The following is a 12,180-nucleotide window of genomic DNA, read 5'->3' on the forward strand; positions in this document are numbered from 1 at the left end:
ATATATATTATATATATTACACTATCAATAATTAATAAAATCCTGGAGATAAATATAAAAATTAAGTATTTAAAATAAGATCATTTAATAGAATAAAGTCCTTTACTTGTTTAAGCATATGCACTTATGAACTCATTTCAAATTAAATACATGTGCTCACACATGTATCACAGGAGAAACCAAAGATAGTTCAAACTCCACTTCATAAAGCCATACGCTGTTTCTCTTCAGATCATATAAATCTTTTGCCTTCACTTCATAAAGCTTATGTGGAAGGATTTGCATAAAAAGATAAAAGCATTGCTCTTTCTGGTGGTTGTATTCCTTAGGGTCAAATTGGCACGCATGACTCCTACTAGAGCACTGTGGGTCTAATTAGAAAAGCCTAAATCTATACGAGTACGTGGTTAATGCCATCCTTAGTCATACAATAATATTTAATATATATGAATAAAGAATGATAAAACATCAAAAAGGGATGCACCTGATTGTATGATCAACAAAAGATCAGTCTCTCTTGGGTGGTAAGCAGTAATTCATTCTAACATACTCAGTGTATTTCTTTATGGAATCTTGATATTTCCACCTTTTACGCATAAGTTGATTTTCCATGTGAAAATACTGGGGTTCCATTAAGAAATAAATGCACAACTCGGTTCATTTCATTTAGTATTTACATGTGACATAAACACTAACATATACATATATTCTAGTAACAAGTGGAAAAAGGAATTCTCTGCAGAATGAAAACCTTGAATAAGGATTGATAAATCCGAAAGAATATAGTCCAGCTATTCAAATCGTGTGTTATCACACCGATTTAGTACTAAGGAATCCAAGATTTTTTCATCCTCTTGAATTAGAAAATCTACCCAGAATGGGGCCTTGCACACCCGGCTTGCCTGAAAGACCTGAGTGTAAGCAAAGCGCCCTCTGCTGCCTGCTAGATTTGGCTGATCTGCCAAACTGACCTGTCCTTACTCTTTCATATGCAGTTGTTGAACACTAAATCAGACAGGAAAGTGCTTTAACAGAACCTTAACAGAACAACAGGCAAAGTGAAATCTGAGTCACAGTTACAAACATACAATATTCTTTGTGAACAATGATGTAAGAAAGGTTTGTGTTAATACTGTTTGAACAAAATATCATGCTTATGTCTTGTATTCTCAATAACTACTACAAAGACAACAATACACAATGTATAAATTATTGTAACTCTCCTACAAACCTGTGTTGAAACTCTGTTTTTATTATTTTTATTTTTTCTTTAAAAAATAAGGTTCTCCTTTTTAAACTAATATCATGATTTTGCTTTTACATGAAACAAACTTACCTTTTTGGCACTTTCTGATTGATTCAGCATTTTTTCAGCATCCTCTAGCCAAGCTTGAAGACTAGCCACAGTGTTGCCATAGCGATCCCAGTTAGAGATCACCTCCTCCAGCATGCTCCTCACGCTCCTGACTTCCACCGAGAGATTTCTCCACTGAGCGGTGGTTTCATTCATGAATTTCATCACATTCTCAGCTTCCTCCACTGAAACATAGAAGACAAATTACAATCTTTACTTTGTGCTTAAAATCCACTATACTTTTGCCTATGGTGTTATCATTGGTACGTGATAGCATTGATCACAAATGCTAACAAATTCAACAGCCATATTTGCTCTATGAGTACCATGTGCTCAACGATGACGCCACTGGAGCATCCTCAACAGACATATTTGTAAACCAGAAATAAGTGAACTTTGCAAATTGTGTCTTCAAAATTTTTTAGGTTCTCACCTACTTGATTATAATATCCAACTTATTGCCTTTTTGCATTTAATCCTTAGAATTGAAAATTGTAATTTAGACAGATGAATGCCTGTTTGGTCTCTTCAAGATCTCTCTCTCTCTCTCTCTCTCTCTCTCTCTCTCTCTCTCTCTCTCTCTCTCTCTCGTATGACTGACCCAAGAGCATTGAGTCTACCATGTTCTCGTCAAGGTCACTGGCATGGTCACAAAAGGTTTTCACAGAGTATAAAACTGACCTGCTCATACAGATGCCTGTGTGGTGTAAACTGTACTGCAGTCCACACTGCAACAGCTTCTGCAGTGGGTCTTACCTGAACCGTCTGCTTTAATGTACATCTCAGCTGTCTGTTTTAAGATCTTGTAGGTTACTTCATATTGATCAAAAAACTTGCTATTTTCTATAAAAGACTGGAAAAGGAAAAATGGTTGGTTAGATAATAGCAAACATTAGGCTTGCAGAAAATGCCAAAATCAACTTTATTTTATATAAGGCACCTGGCAATTTTACCCAAATTTGTCAACCTCACTGTCCTTGAAAGCAGATAATTAATTCCACTGCCACATATAACCTAACGTTCTGATGATACAAATTGTTTTTATCCTGCCATTTCTAACTCAGCATGAGACTGAGACAATATGCCACTTCAGCACCCAAGAATTTGCTGTTTGGAAAGACAGAACCTTCTCCAAAGAACTTGGGCCTGATATTTAGAAAGCACTGAATTTGGAGGAATGGTTTAGCTTGCCACTGTGTGTGAACTGTGGGAGACTGTCATTCTCTGAATGCTTGTCCTGGTAAGTGACTTCCATGAGGAACTGCAGATCTTAAATAAATGACAGAGTATGTGAGGTGTCCATAAGATAAAAACTCAGTAGAAAAATCTAAATAGTCATGCATGACACCCATGCTGTCAGTGGTATCATGTTCAGTTACCCAGCATAGAAAAACTGCAAGATATGCTATATAGAGATCCATCCATCTGTGTGTGATTTACATATGTATGACTGTCAGAAAACGAAGACAGTGAAATTAACATACAGAAACACCCTTGGATATATTTTATTATTGCTAATTTCAAAATTGAGAATAATCTTCTTTTTAAGGGTTATACTGACACACAATGTGGAAAATTAATACAATTATAGTTAACATATCACCAAAGGTTCTTCAGATTTATTTATTTATTTATTTATTTGTTTATTTATTTATTTATTTTACTGGAGATTGAACTCAGAGCCTACTTATCAGGCAGGCATTTATCCTTCTCAGCTATCTCCCCAGGCTCCAGTATTTTTTAAATGATGAGTTTCTACTCTCTGAATCCATTAGAGTACTTGATAGGTTATGGCTATTATAACATGTAAAGTTCGCCTTTGAAAACTAGATGAGGTCCTGTATGCTAGGCTGAGGGTGCTTAGTATGGAGGTACAAAAGGCTGTGTACAGAAGTGAAGCTGTTTCTATAGTGATTTCATAAACATTCATAGAGTTTATTGATGTTCACTACGCTTCAAGATAAAAGTTGAATGCATTCTGTAGCATACATTGCAGGTCATTTCATGTTTCTAAATCATTTACTTATATTCTTCAGGGACACAGTGAATAGAGAAAGCTGTGAGTTACAGATTAATGCCTTATTCAATAAATTCAATTTTATCCCTTTTGTTTGAGACTAGAGTAAGAAAATAATAGACTGATTAAATCTTTACTTAGTTTTATGTCTTTTTCCTACTGTCCAATTAGGGAAACAGCACTTTGCTAGAATTTAAATAGCAATAGCTTATTTCCAGATTCATTGTTTGTCCGAGGGCTAGGGGGATGGGAATATTTTAAAAGTGCTTCAGGATTCATTGAAATACTTTTGTGTTTTCATATTTTGAATACTTGGCAGTTAACTTTCTAAGAAGATAAACATTATTATTATTATTATTATTATTATTATTATTATTATTATTTTCATTATTGGGGACCTAGGTATGGAGGGGAGGAGAAGAAGAAGAAGAGGAAAAGAATGAAAACAGAATTAAGACATTAAGTACAGGCACCAACTCCCCGCAAGGAGTATGATCATTATGTACCACAAACATGTACTCATAACAAAGAAAAAATTTAAAATAAATTCAGGAAAGACTAAGTCTTCTAAAAATTAATTTATCCATAATGTTACAGGGGTGGTATAGTGCCTAAACCATAATTTGAACACACTTCTCTGTGCCTATTGGCTAGCCTTCAACAATTTCCTCTAGCCCTACGACATGTGGCCCCTGGGGCATAGATAGAAGGAATGGCTAGGGTACCACACGTAACAATAAAATGCTACAAAATAGGCCCCTATTAAATAAAACTAGTATTTGTGTGTACAACACTGTTTAGTTCACAAGGATGTTAGGTATTTCATCAGTCATTTGGTCTTATGAAGCAAAAAATTCAGACTATTTAGGCAGTAAATTCAGTATCTGCACACCAGAGCTTCTGATTTAGAAAGATTTGGGTTCAACTTCGGACTCCACATCAAACCAACTGTGCCACCGGAGCACGTGACTTGGACATCCAAGGCCCTGGTTTCTCCAGGGTCCTCACTGGATAAAACCATGCCCAGCTTACAGGTCTGCTTGCATGGCAAATGAAACATGTGCTATCCCACAGTGATTAAATCTGTCAAACAAAAAAGCACCTTCAAACCCCTCGTGGAAAAGAAATATGTATGACAAGCAGTTATTTCACTAGAGGATCAGAATCTTAGGAAATGTTAATTAAAATGCTGTGTATAAACGGTGATTAAGAATTCACAAATAACAGTGAAAGTTACAGATCAGCTTGAAATCAGCAACTTTCTAAACTCTAACTTTATGGAGTAGGCAGGATGTACAGAAGCTTTTATCATTAATAACAATTCTCTTTGTGTCTGTGGAGAAGTTCAAAAAGAATTATTAACACCATTGTATTAGAAAATTAACCCGGTGAAACAGTCTTATTAGCTATTTAAATCTGATTGGCTGTTTTTAAGTAGTAAGAATAAAGAATGGTTCTTGTATAATTAACTACTGGGTCAGAGTGTATCTCTTGATGCTGCTAAACCTGAAAATATGAATGCCTATCCATCTACATTTAATATTCAAGGGGTTAATGTAATTGCTTCACATTTTTAAAAATGGATTTGCATTCTTTTCCAAAATAACGACAAATTAATAAAATAACTCATCATACCAGATTTTACCTTTTTGGAGAGGTAGTTGCTGGTCAAATTTCCCAACTCTAGAGAAAAATTTAACTGTAAACCAGTTAAATCTTCTTTTCTACATACATGCTGTTAACATACCACTTAGAAAATCAAATGTAAAAGCAGCAAGACTATGTTTCTAAGAAACTAGAGTAAAGGCACAGTCTCAACAAATAGTTAAGAGCAGCCATTATTGAGTCCCTGTCACGAATCAAGTTTTACTAAGTTTATATTTTAAAAGTTTATCAACTCGCCATCTGGAATTTGCATTTAAGCAAGCATAAGAGTACAGGACAGAGATGCCCTATTGCTATTTCTTTTATGAGAAAATTTGTATTGCAAATATACTAGGGGGCACATCTTATTGTCTCTGATGGAATCAATTGCCTTTCTTAAGCATGACACCATATGTAAATAGAAATCCTGGTCACAGAGCAACCTGATGCATGAATGGAGGGCTATTATTGTATCTAGTATGGGATTACCTACATTTCCCCCACACACTGCATAATCTTTAAAAAGTAAATAGATACAGAGATATTCCTAGACAAAACTTTTACTCTACCTGTGTATACACAGAAGCAATGAAGCTTAGGGAATGACCAGAAAAGGGACCCACAATCTAAAAGTAGATAGCATCCATATACACAGCAAATAACTGTTCTAAGCTAACCTCAGTGAGATTTTAGAAGACATTAAGACAATCATTATGCATTGTAACCCAGTTTCAATAAGGCAATTAAATTCCAATCATAGATGTGAGTATATAGTACAATAATTTTTTTTTAAGCAATAAAGACCAATCATGCAACCAAGGGATTTCTAAACACAAATGTTAAAGAATACTGGTTCGTAGTTGAGATGAATGTGAAAAGCTTATATCTTAAACATAAGCCATCTAACACACTGGTATTTCTATAGCTAAATTCAAGATTAAAATACTAGCATCAACAGAACTGGTGCATATTCATTGCTAAATCTACAGGTCTGATGGCCCCACCAAAACACCAGGAACTCACAACATAGTTTTGCAGGAGCAGCTCCACGGACTCTCGTCTTCCGTACTTGATGATCCAAGATTTCAGCTTGGACTCTGCAAGAACCAGCAGGGAGAGCAGGCGGTACTTTAATTCTAGAAATTCCATTTTTCTTAAATGCAGCGCTGATGTGGAGGAAACAAACTGAAACCTAGAAATAAAACAGGGAAAATTTACAGCATGTAACTAATAGTAACAGAACGGCGCTTGCTCAACCTGTTACATGTCATCCATAAATATCACGCAGCCACAAGGTCCTCCAACTCTGGCTGATTGCTGTCAGGGGATCTCGGTCCTTTCCTAGCTCTGGGTTGAAAGGCAAAGCATTATTGATTCAAGTCTTTGATTTAGTTCTCTCCCCTGCCAACACATTTCTCATCTGTTTCTTTTATAAGCTGTTTTTGCAATATTACATAATGTTCCCTACAGTACTGAATAAAAACACAGCCTATGAAGAAACGATTCCTGTGATTCCCAGGCTGTGGGCACATTCAGGATCACTCTTTGCAGTTAATAATATATTAGCATGTTGGCATTCTCAGCTTATGCCATGGGGACCCACTTTTCATTTACCAGATATAAGCATCTCTGAGTAAAGGAACAAATGAGCCATTTAAAGGAACAGAAAGGTTAAACAGCATCCACACAGCAATTGCAAGACAGACTTCACACAAATCCAGCCTTCTCTTACCTCTCAGCCATATCTTCTAATTGGTCAGGTGGCACTGGGATCCCGTTCACAGACCTGGTCTGGTAGATTTCACGGAATGCTGTTTTGTGGGCATCTGTATTTTGAAGCAGATCCTAAAATAATTTTAAAAAAATAAAAAAAAATGAGGAAACATGTTTCCAGGAGGCTGGGAAGCATAATTTTCAGCCTGCACCGATGAGTCAATGTATTCAACAATCTGATCCTGCTGCCACATTCATGCGCACGCAACCTGGTGCCTATTTCAGGCTGTTACCTTGAGCAGGGCATGGTTCTTGTACAGAAGCCATGCTGCTAGAACTGTGTCTAATAATTATGGCATCTTTGAAACACTCATGACACTTGCACAGCAATGCATTCAGTCGCTTTAAAGGTACACGACTCAAAGAGAAATCTAATTATTGCTATAAACAGTGATTTCAGTTATTTTTCTCCTCCCTAGATTTTGGCTATTGGTTTTTAAAAGCTTAAAACTAACCCAAGAAACTTAACCCTTCATGATAAAAGGTATCAGCCTCCAAGGTGTTATTTTATTTTATTTTATTTATTTTATTTTATTTTTTTTTCAAGGTGTTATTTTAAATGTGTGCAGGATGTCTTACTGCCTGGTGAAGTAAGCCGATTTGATTCCAATATATTTTGAAAATATTCTTTTGCTTAGAAAATTAACCACAAGTTCCCTTACAGAGCACAATACGAAAATCAAATGCGATGTTTAAATATATTTTAATCAACTGTATAGAATTCTCCTATTCATTTACATAAACTAATTTGAATCCTCTAATTTTTCATAATTTGCATACTTACTCATAAAAACAACACATGTCTTTTATAATCCCCAGCCAGTTTCTCAGGAAGAAATAGAAGAAAGGTGAGGTAACATTAGTTAAAATTACTGTCATGGGGCCATAGGGGCCAGTGAGATAGCTCAGTGGTCTAAAGCACCTGCTTAGGAAACCTTAGGCAAGTGCAGGGACCACAGTTCGATCCTTAGCACCACATGCTGTGCTAACCTTGCCCCAGAGTGAACTGAGCCAGCCACAAAAATAAATAAATAAATAAATAAATAAAATAAAAATAAAAATAATTACTATCATTTTCTCAAACCAGACTTTAGTAGGCAAATTGGACGACACAGAAGCAAAAACAGCCTCAAATGAAAGGAGGCACACTTGAAGACATTTTTAAATAACATATTATGTACACTAAAATGTTAAGGCTTATATGCATTTATCCATACAAGTGATGTCAATGTTGAAAACCCAAATTACATCCCTCCCATAACTGTATTTTGGCATGCTCACACTTTGACTTCTTTAACCTAGTGAGTCACTATCTCATATGTATATTCATAAGTCATTGTGCTAGAGGGGAGTTCTTAGGGCAGCCAAGGGCTGACCACAGGAGGCCAGAGGGCAAGGCCTTTGCTCAGAGCACCTGTCCATGGAGAATGTCTTAGTTGTGACTTCCTTCATCACACATGAGCACACTTCTGTAGCTTATGGCTTAGGTTGAAACTTCCCCAAGTGTCCTTCCCCAAGGACAAATGTGGAGCCATCACCACAACCAGCTCAGATTGTTATACCTGATATTACTTCGTATCTATGCATTGTACACAGTCTCTATAAGGTATCAGAATGAACAAAAGCACGCTCACCAACTGGATGAAAGAACTCCTACAGTTGGTCCAAAATTGCCAGTTCCTTAGACAAGCCCTCTCACTGCAAAAACTGAGATGCTGAGCAAAATGTATGAGGCTGATTTTCTTTACTGGATCGTAGGAGGTCAGTAAAAAGTTTAGGTCTTCTATTCTTAGTAAAATATGACCCCAAACTGGATCACAGGCCTTTGAGCAAAAGCACACAGGCCAGGCTGTGTTGGAGAAGGATCTATCCTATTGCAGCAGAAGACTGAGCCTTAGAATGCAAACTGGAACACCTCTGTGGAGCTGGAGCCCTCAGAGAGACTTAATGTGGCCCAGTTGCCAGCTAATACAGCAAGAGGGAAAGAAAGATCACAACCACAAGATCCAAGCCACCATGAAGCAGAAGCTGCAAAAACAGCCAATTCATGATATTCAATTCATGGTGGTAGGAGAGTGTCTGTTACTTACTTCTGGGCAATAATGGAATGAATATGTTAGAAGAAAACAGGTCTAGTTAAAAGTATTCTTCGTTCTTACATTGATTAAGACAAGGCAGTCAGGATGTTAACTGATTCAATTCTGTTAAATATCCATGGACAACTTTAAAGATAGTGAGACTGGACAGCTAGAGTATACAACTTTCAAGGAAAAACTGAAAACACTATGAAAGAAGGGGAAAAGCTATGGAATGAGAGACAAGTTGGCAAACAAAACCGAATAATACCTCCTCCTTTAGTGTAGAAGCAGGAAGAAATTAAAAGAGAGAAAATGGAAAACTAGAAAGCGATGAGATAATAAATGTGAATTCAAAGATAGCATATCAGTATTTAGAGATAAATGTGAGTGATATATAAAATTTTCAGGCTGGTGAGATAGCTCAGCGGACTAAGCCCTGCTTCGGTAAGCACAGTAACTGGAGTTCAATCCCTGGCAGCACAGGCTGCACCGGCCCCACCCCTGGGCGTGCTGAATCTGCCACCAAGGCTCTGTGTGGTGGTGCGTGCCTGTAGTCCCAGAAATGGGGAGGCTGAAAACAGGAGGATCACTACGAGTTTGAGCTGTGAACTGAGACCCGGAACCAAATACATTAAGAAAAATTAATTAATTAAAAGATGGAGGTTTTCAGAGTTTTCTCAGAAACTAACAGAATAGAATGATCTGTTTTTTATGAAACAAACCTGACCACTAAGAAGATAAGCAAGGAGGAATTAACAGAATAGGAAAGAACGTATTAGGTAGTACTAACTAAGAGAATACTAATTAAGCAGATGTCAAAATAGAAATCACTAAAATAATAATGGTTTAATGATGACACTTCCAAATTACTAGAAGATATATTAACCCTGAATTGAAATATACCCGGTAAGCTTCAGAGTACATGAAGCAAAAGCTGATGGTAAGACAGGCAGAAATGGACAAATCCTCATTGCTGCAGGAGCGAGCACCACACCCCTCCATGGCTGGAGACAGAACAAAGGAACAGCAGGCAAGGTAGCAGCCCACTCGGGAGGGGAACCAGGGGCTTGCAGGAGCTTTCCTCCACCTCTCCAAGTTATTTTGAGTACATAGAAGCCCAGGGAGAATTTTTTTCTATCTGCCTATCTATCTATCTATCTATCTATCTATCTATCTATCTATCTATCTATCTATCTATCTATCCATCCATCCATCCATCCATCCATCCATCCATCCATCCATCCATCCATCCATCCATCTATCTATCTATCTATCTATCTATCTATCTATCTATCTATCTGTCTGTCTATCCAGTATTTGGTACAGGGCCTCACTATGCAGTCCAACTCGATGGGCTTACAGGCATGCACCACCATGCCCTGTCTCAGTGGCCAGCCCAGCATGCCTGGGGCCAGGGACGGGGAGAATCTTGAGCAATGAAATGATCTAAGTAGTAATTCATTTGCTTTTATTTCTGACTTAGGGTCTCTCTATGTGGTCCACACCAGCCTTGAACTTCATGCTTTGAATTTGTGATCCTTCCATCTCAGCCTCCCAAGTGCTTGGATTATAAAGCAGGTACTGCCTTGTGTGACAATTTTGAAGATGTTTTTATTATTAAGATTATTGGTATAATTTAGTTATAAATAATGATCACATGTACCATAGTGAACTAATTTCAAAATACTACTGTGGATTTTCTAATGAAAATAACCTGTCCTTGATTCCCTTGGCTTCTGAGACAATGCTATGGCAAATGTTCTCCTACTTCAGTGGTTGCTCCTTCTTAGACTTTAGCTGGCTTATCTTCTATAATCTGATCTCTCAAAAAAGGCGCAATCCTTTACCCTTTCTTCTTCACTTGTCTGTACCAGTTTATTTGATTCTCCAGTGCCATATTTATAATTATCCTTCTCTGTGCCAGGGACTGTATTTTTATCTCCAGCCTATACTTCCTTCTTGAGCACCTGTGCTTTACCTCCTACTGCTTACTCTACTTGTCAGCTTGGGTGAGAAAAGCACTCTTCGTGCTCCACACTGAACATCTGATCGCAAAATTTCTTCCATTGTGTCCTCATCTCCGTTGATAGAGATTGCATTTTCCCAGTTGCTCATCTTTTCAAATAACAGGTTTACTTAGGATGCTTCTTTCTTCCCAATCAGTAGTTCATGCTGAAAATTATGTTACCATTACTCTCACAGCACACTAACATTTAACAGCTCAACAGCATCACCCTGGTCCAACACTTCCCAGTATTCTGCTTCTACCTGCCATGTCTGTTCTCATATGGCAGCTTGTAGAAACACTTCCTCTGTCTGGTAAGGAAATGGAAAGAGGAACATGGTTAAGACATAACAGAGCAAGCTGGGAGTGCTAAAGTGCACAAAAGAAAAGTAAGAAAACACAAAAAGACCCTACAATGAAAATATAGGTTATTAACTGCAGGCACAGAAAAGATGACAAAGATGAAAAGGAATATGTTAAAGAATTTACCTCAATAATTTTGCAAAAAAAATTTTTTTTCAAAGGGATAATCAAAGGGATAAATGCCAGGAAAGCACCAACTAGCAATAGTGACAGTTAAATTTGTAAAATTTTGAGACTATTTACTATATCAGTCTATATCTGTGATCCATACTGAGTACATTTGATCACAAAGAACGGGTACACACATCATATCTGAATCCTTCTTGCTTCCCACTCCCCTACTTTCCTCTCACCTCCCCAGCTCCACAGAGCCCCTTCTCAACTCCCCAAAATCTGCCTCCATCATTCCTGTCACCTATCTTTTATTTTGCTCTTTAAATTGTTTTTACTTTGGGTATTTCATATAAAGGAAACCAGGCACTATTTAACCTCTGTATCTGATTTATTTCATTTAGTATTCTGGTCTCAAAGTGCATCCATTTTCTTACAAATGATTCATTTGTAAGAAAGTTACTTACATAAGTTATCCTTGCTTATGGTTGAACAGTATTACTGTGTGTGTGTGTGTGTGTGTGTGTGTGTGTGTGTGTGTTCTTTATTTGCCTGTGGGTGGATCTATAAGTTACTTTAAGATTTACCTATGATGAGTTGTCTTCTTATAAATATCAAAATGTTGATAACCAGAATAACAGTGAAAAATAATCCCTTTCTGTACAAAGTGGACCACATAGTACATGAAATTAATTAATATGATACAAAGTTAATAAAAATGATAGTTGAGATAATGATAAAAGCTGTAAATAAATATGACACAGGGAGGGAAGAGCATGTTTGGGAATGTTGTAATTTCAAAATTACAGAAGAACTTGACTAGGAGGGGTCTCTC

At 37.1% G+C, this 12,180-nt stretch overlaps 1 protein-coding gene across 1 annotated transcript in view; it reads right to left on the reverse strand.

Annotated features, from left to right (window-relative positions):
• Positions 1-12,180, reverse strand: part of Syne1 (spectrin repeat containing nuclear envelope protein 1) — a 564,055-nt gene that overhangs the window by 349,088 nt on the left and 202,787 nt on the right. The window contains 4 exon segments of the mRNA XM_023706255.1: positions 1,337-1,539; positions 2,111-2,207; positions 6,039-6,207; positions 6,748-6,860. Of these exon segments, the coding sequence (XP_023562023.1) occupies positions 1,337-1,539; positions 2,111-2,207; positions 6,039-6,207; positions 6,748-6,860 (582 nt within the window).

The sequence above is a fragment of the Octodon degus genome, unplaced genomic scaffold (assembly GCF_000260255.1).
Source record: "Octodon degus isolate 3935 unplaced genomic scaffold, OctDeg1.0 scaffold00246, whole genome shotgun sequence".
In the NCBI taxonomy this organism is placed as follows: domain Eukaryota; kingdom Metazoa; phylum Chordata; class Mammalia; order Rodentia; family Octodontidae; genus Octodon; species Octodon degus.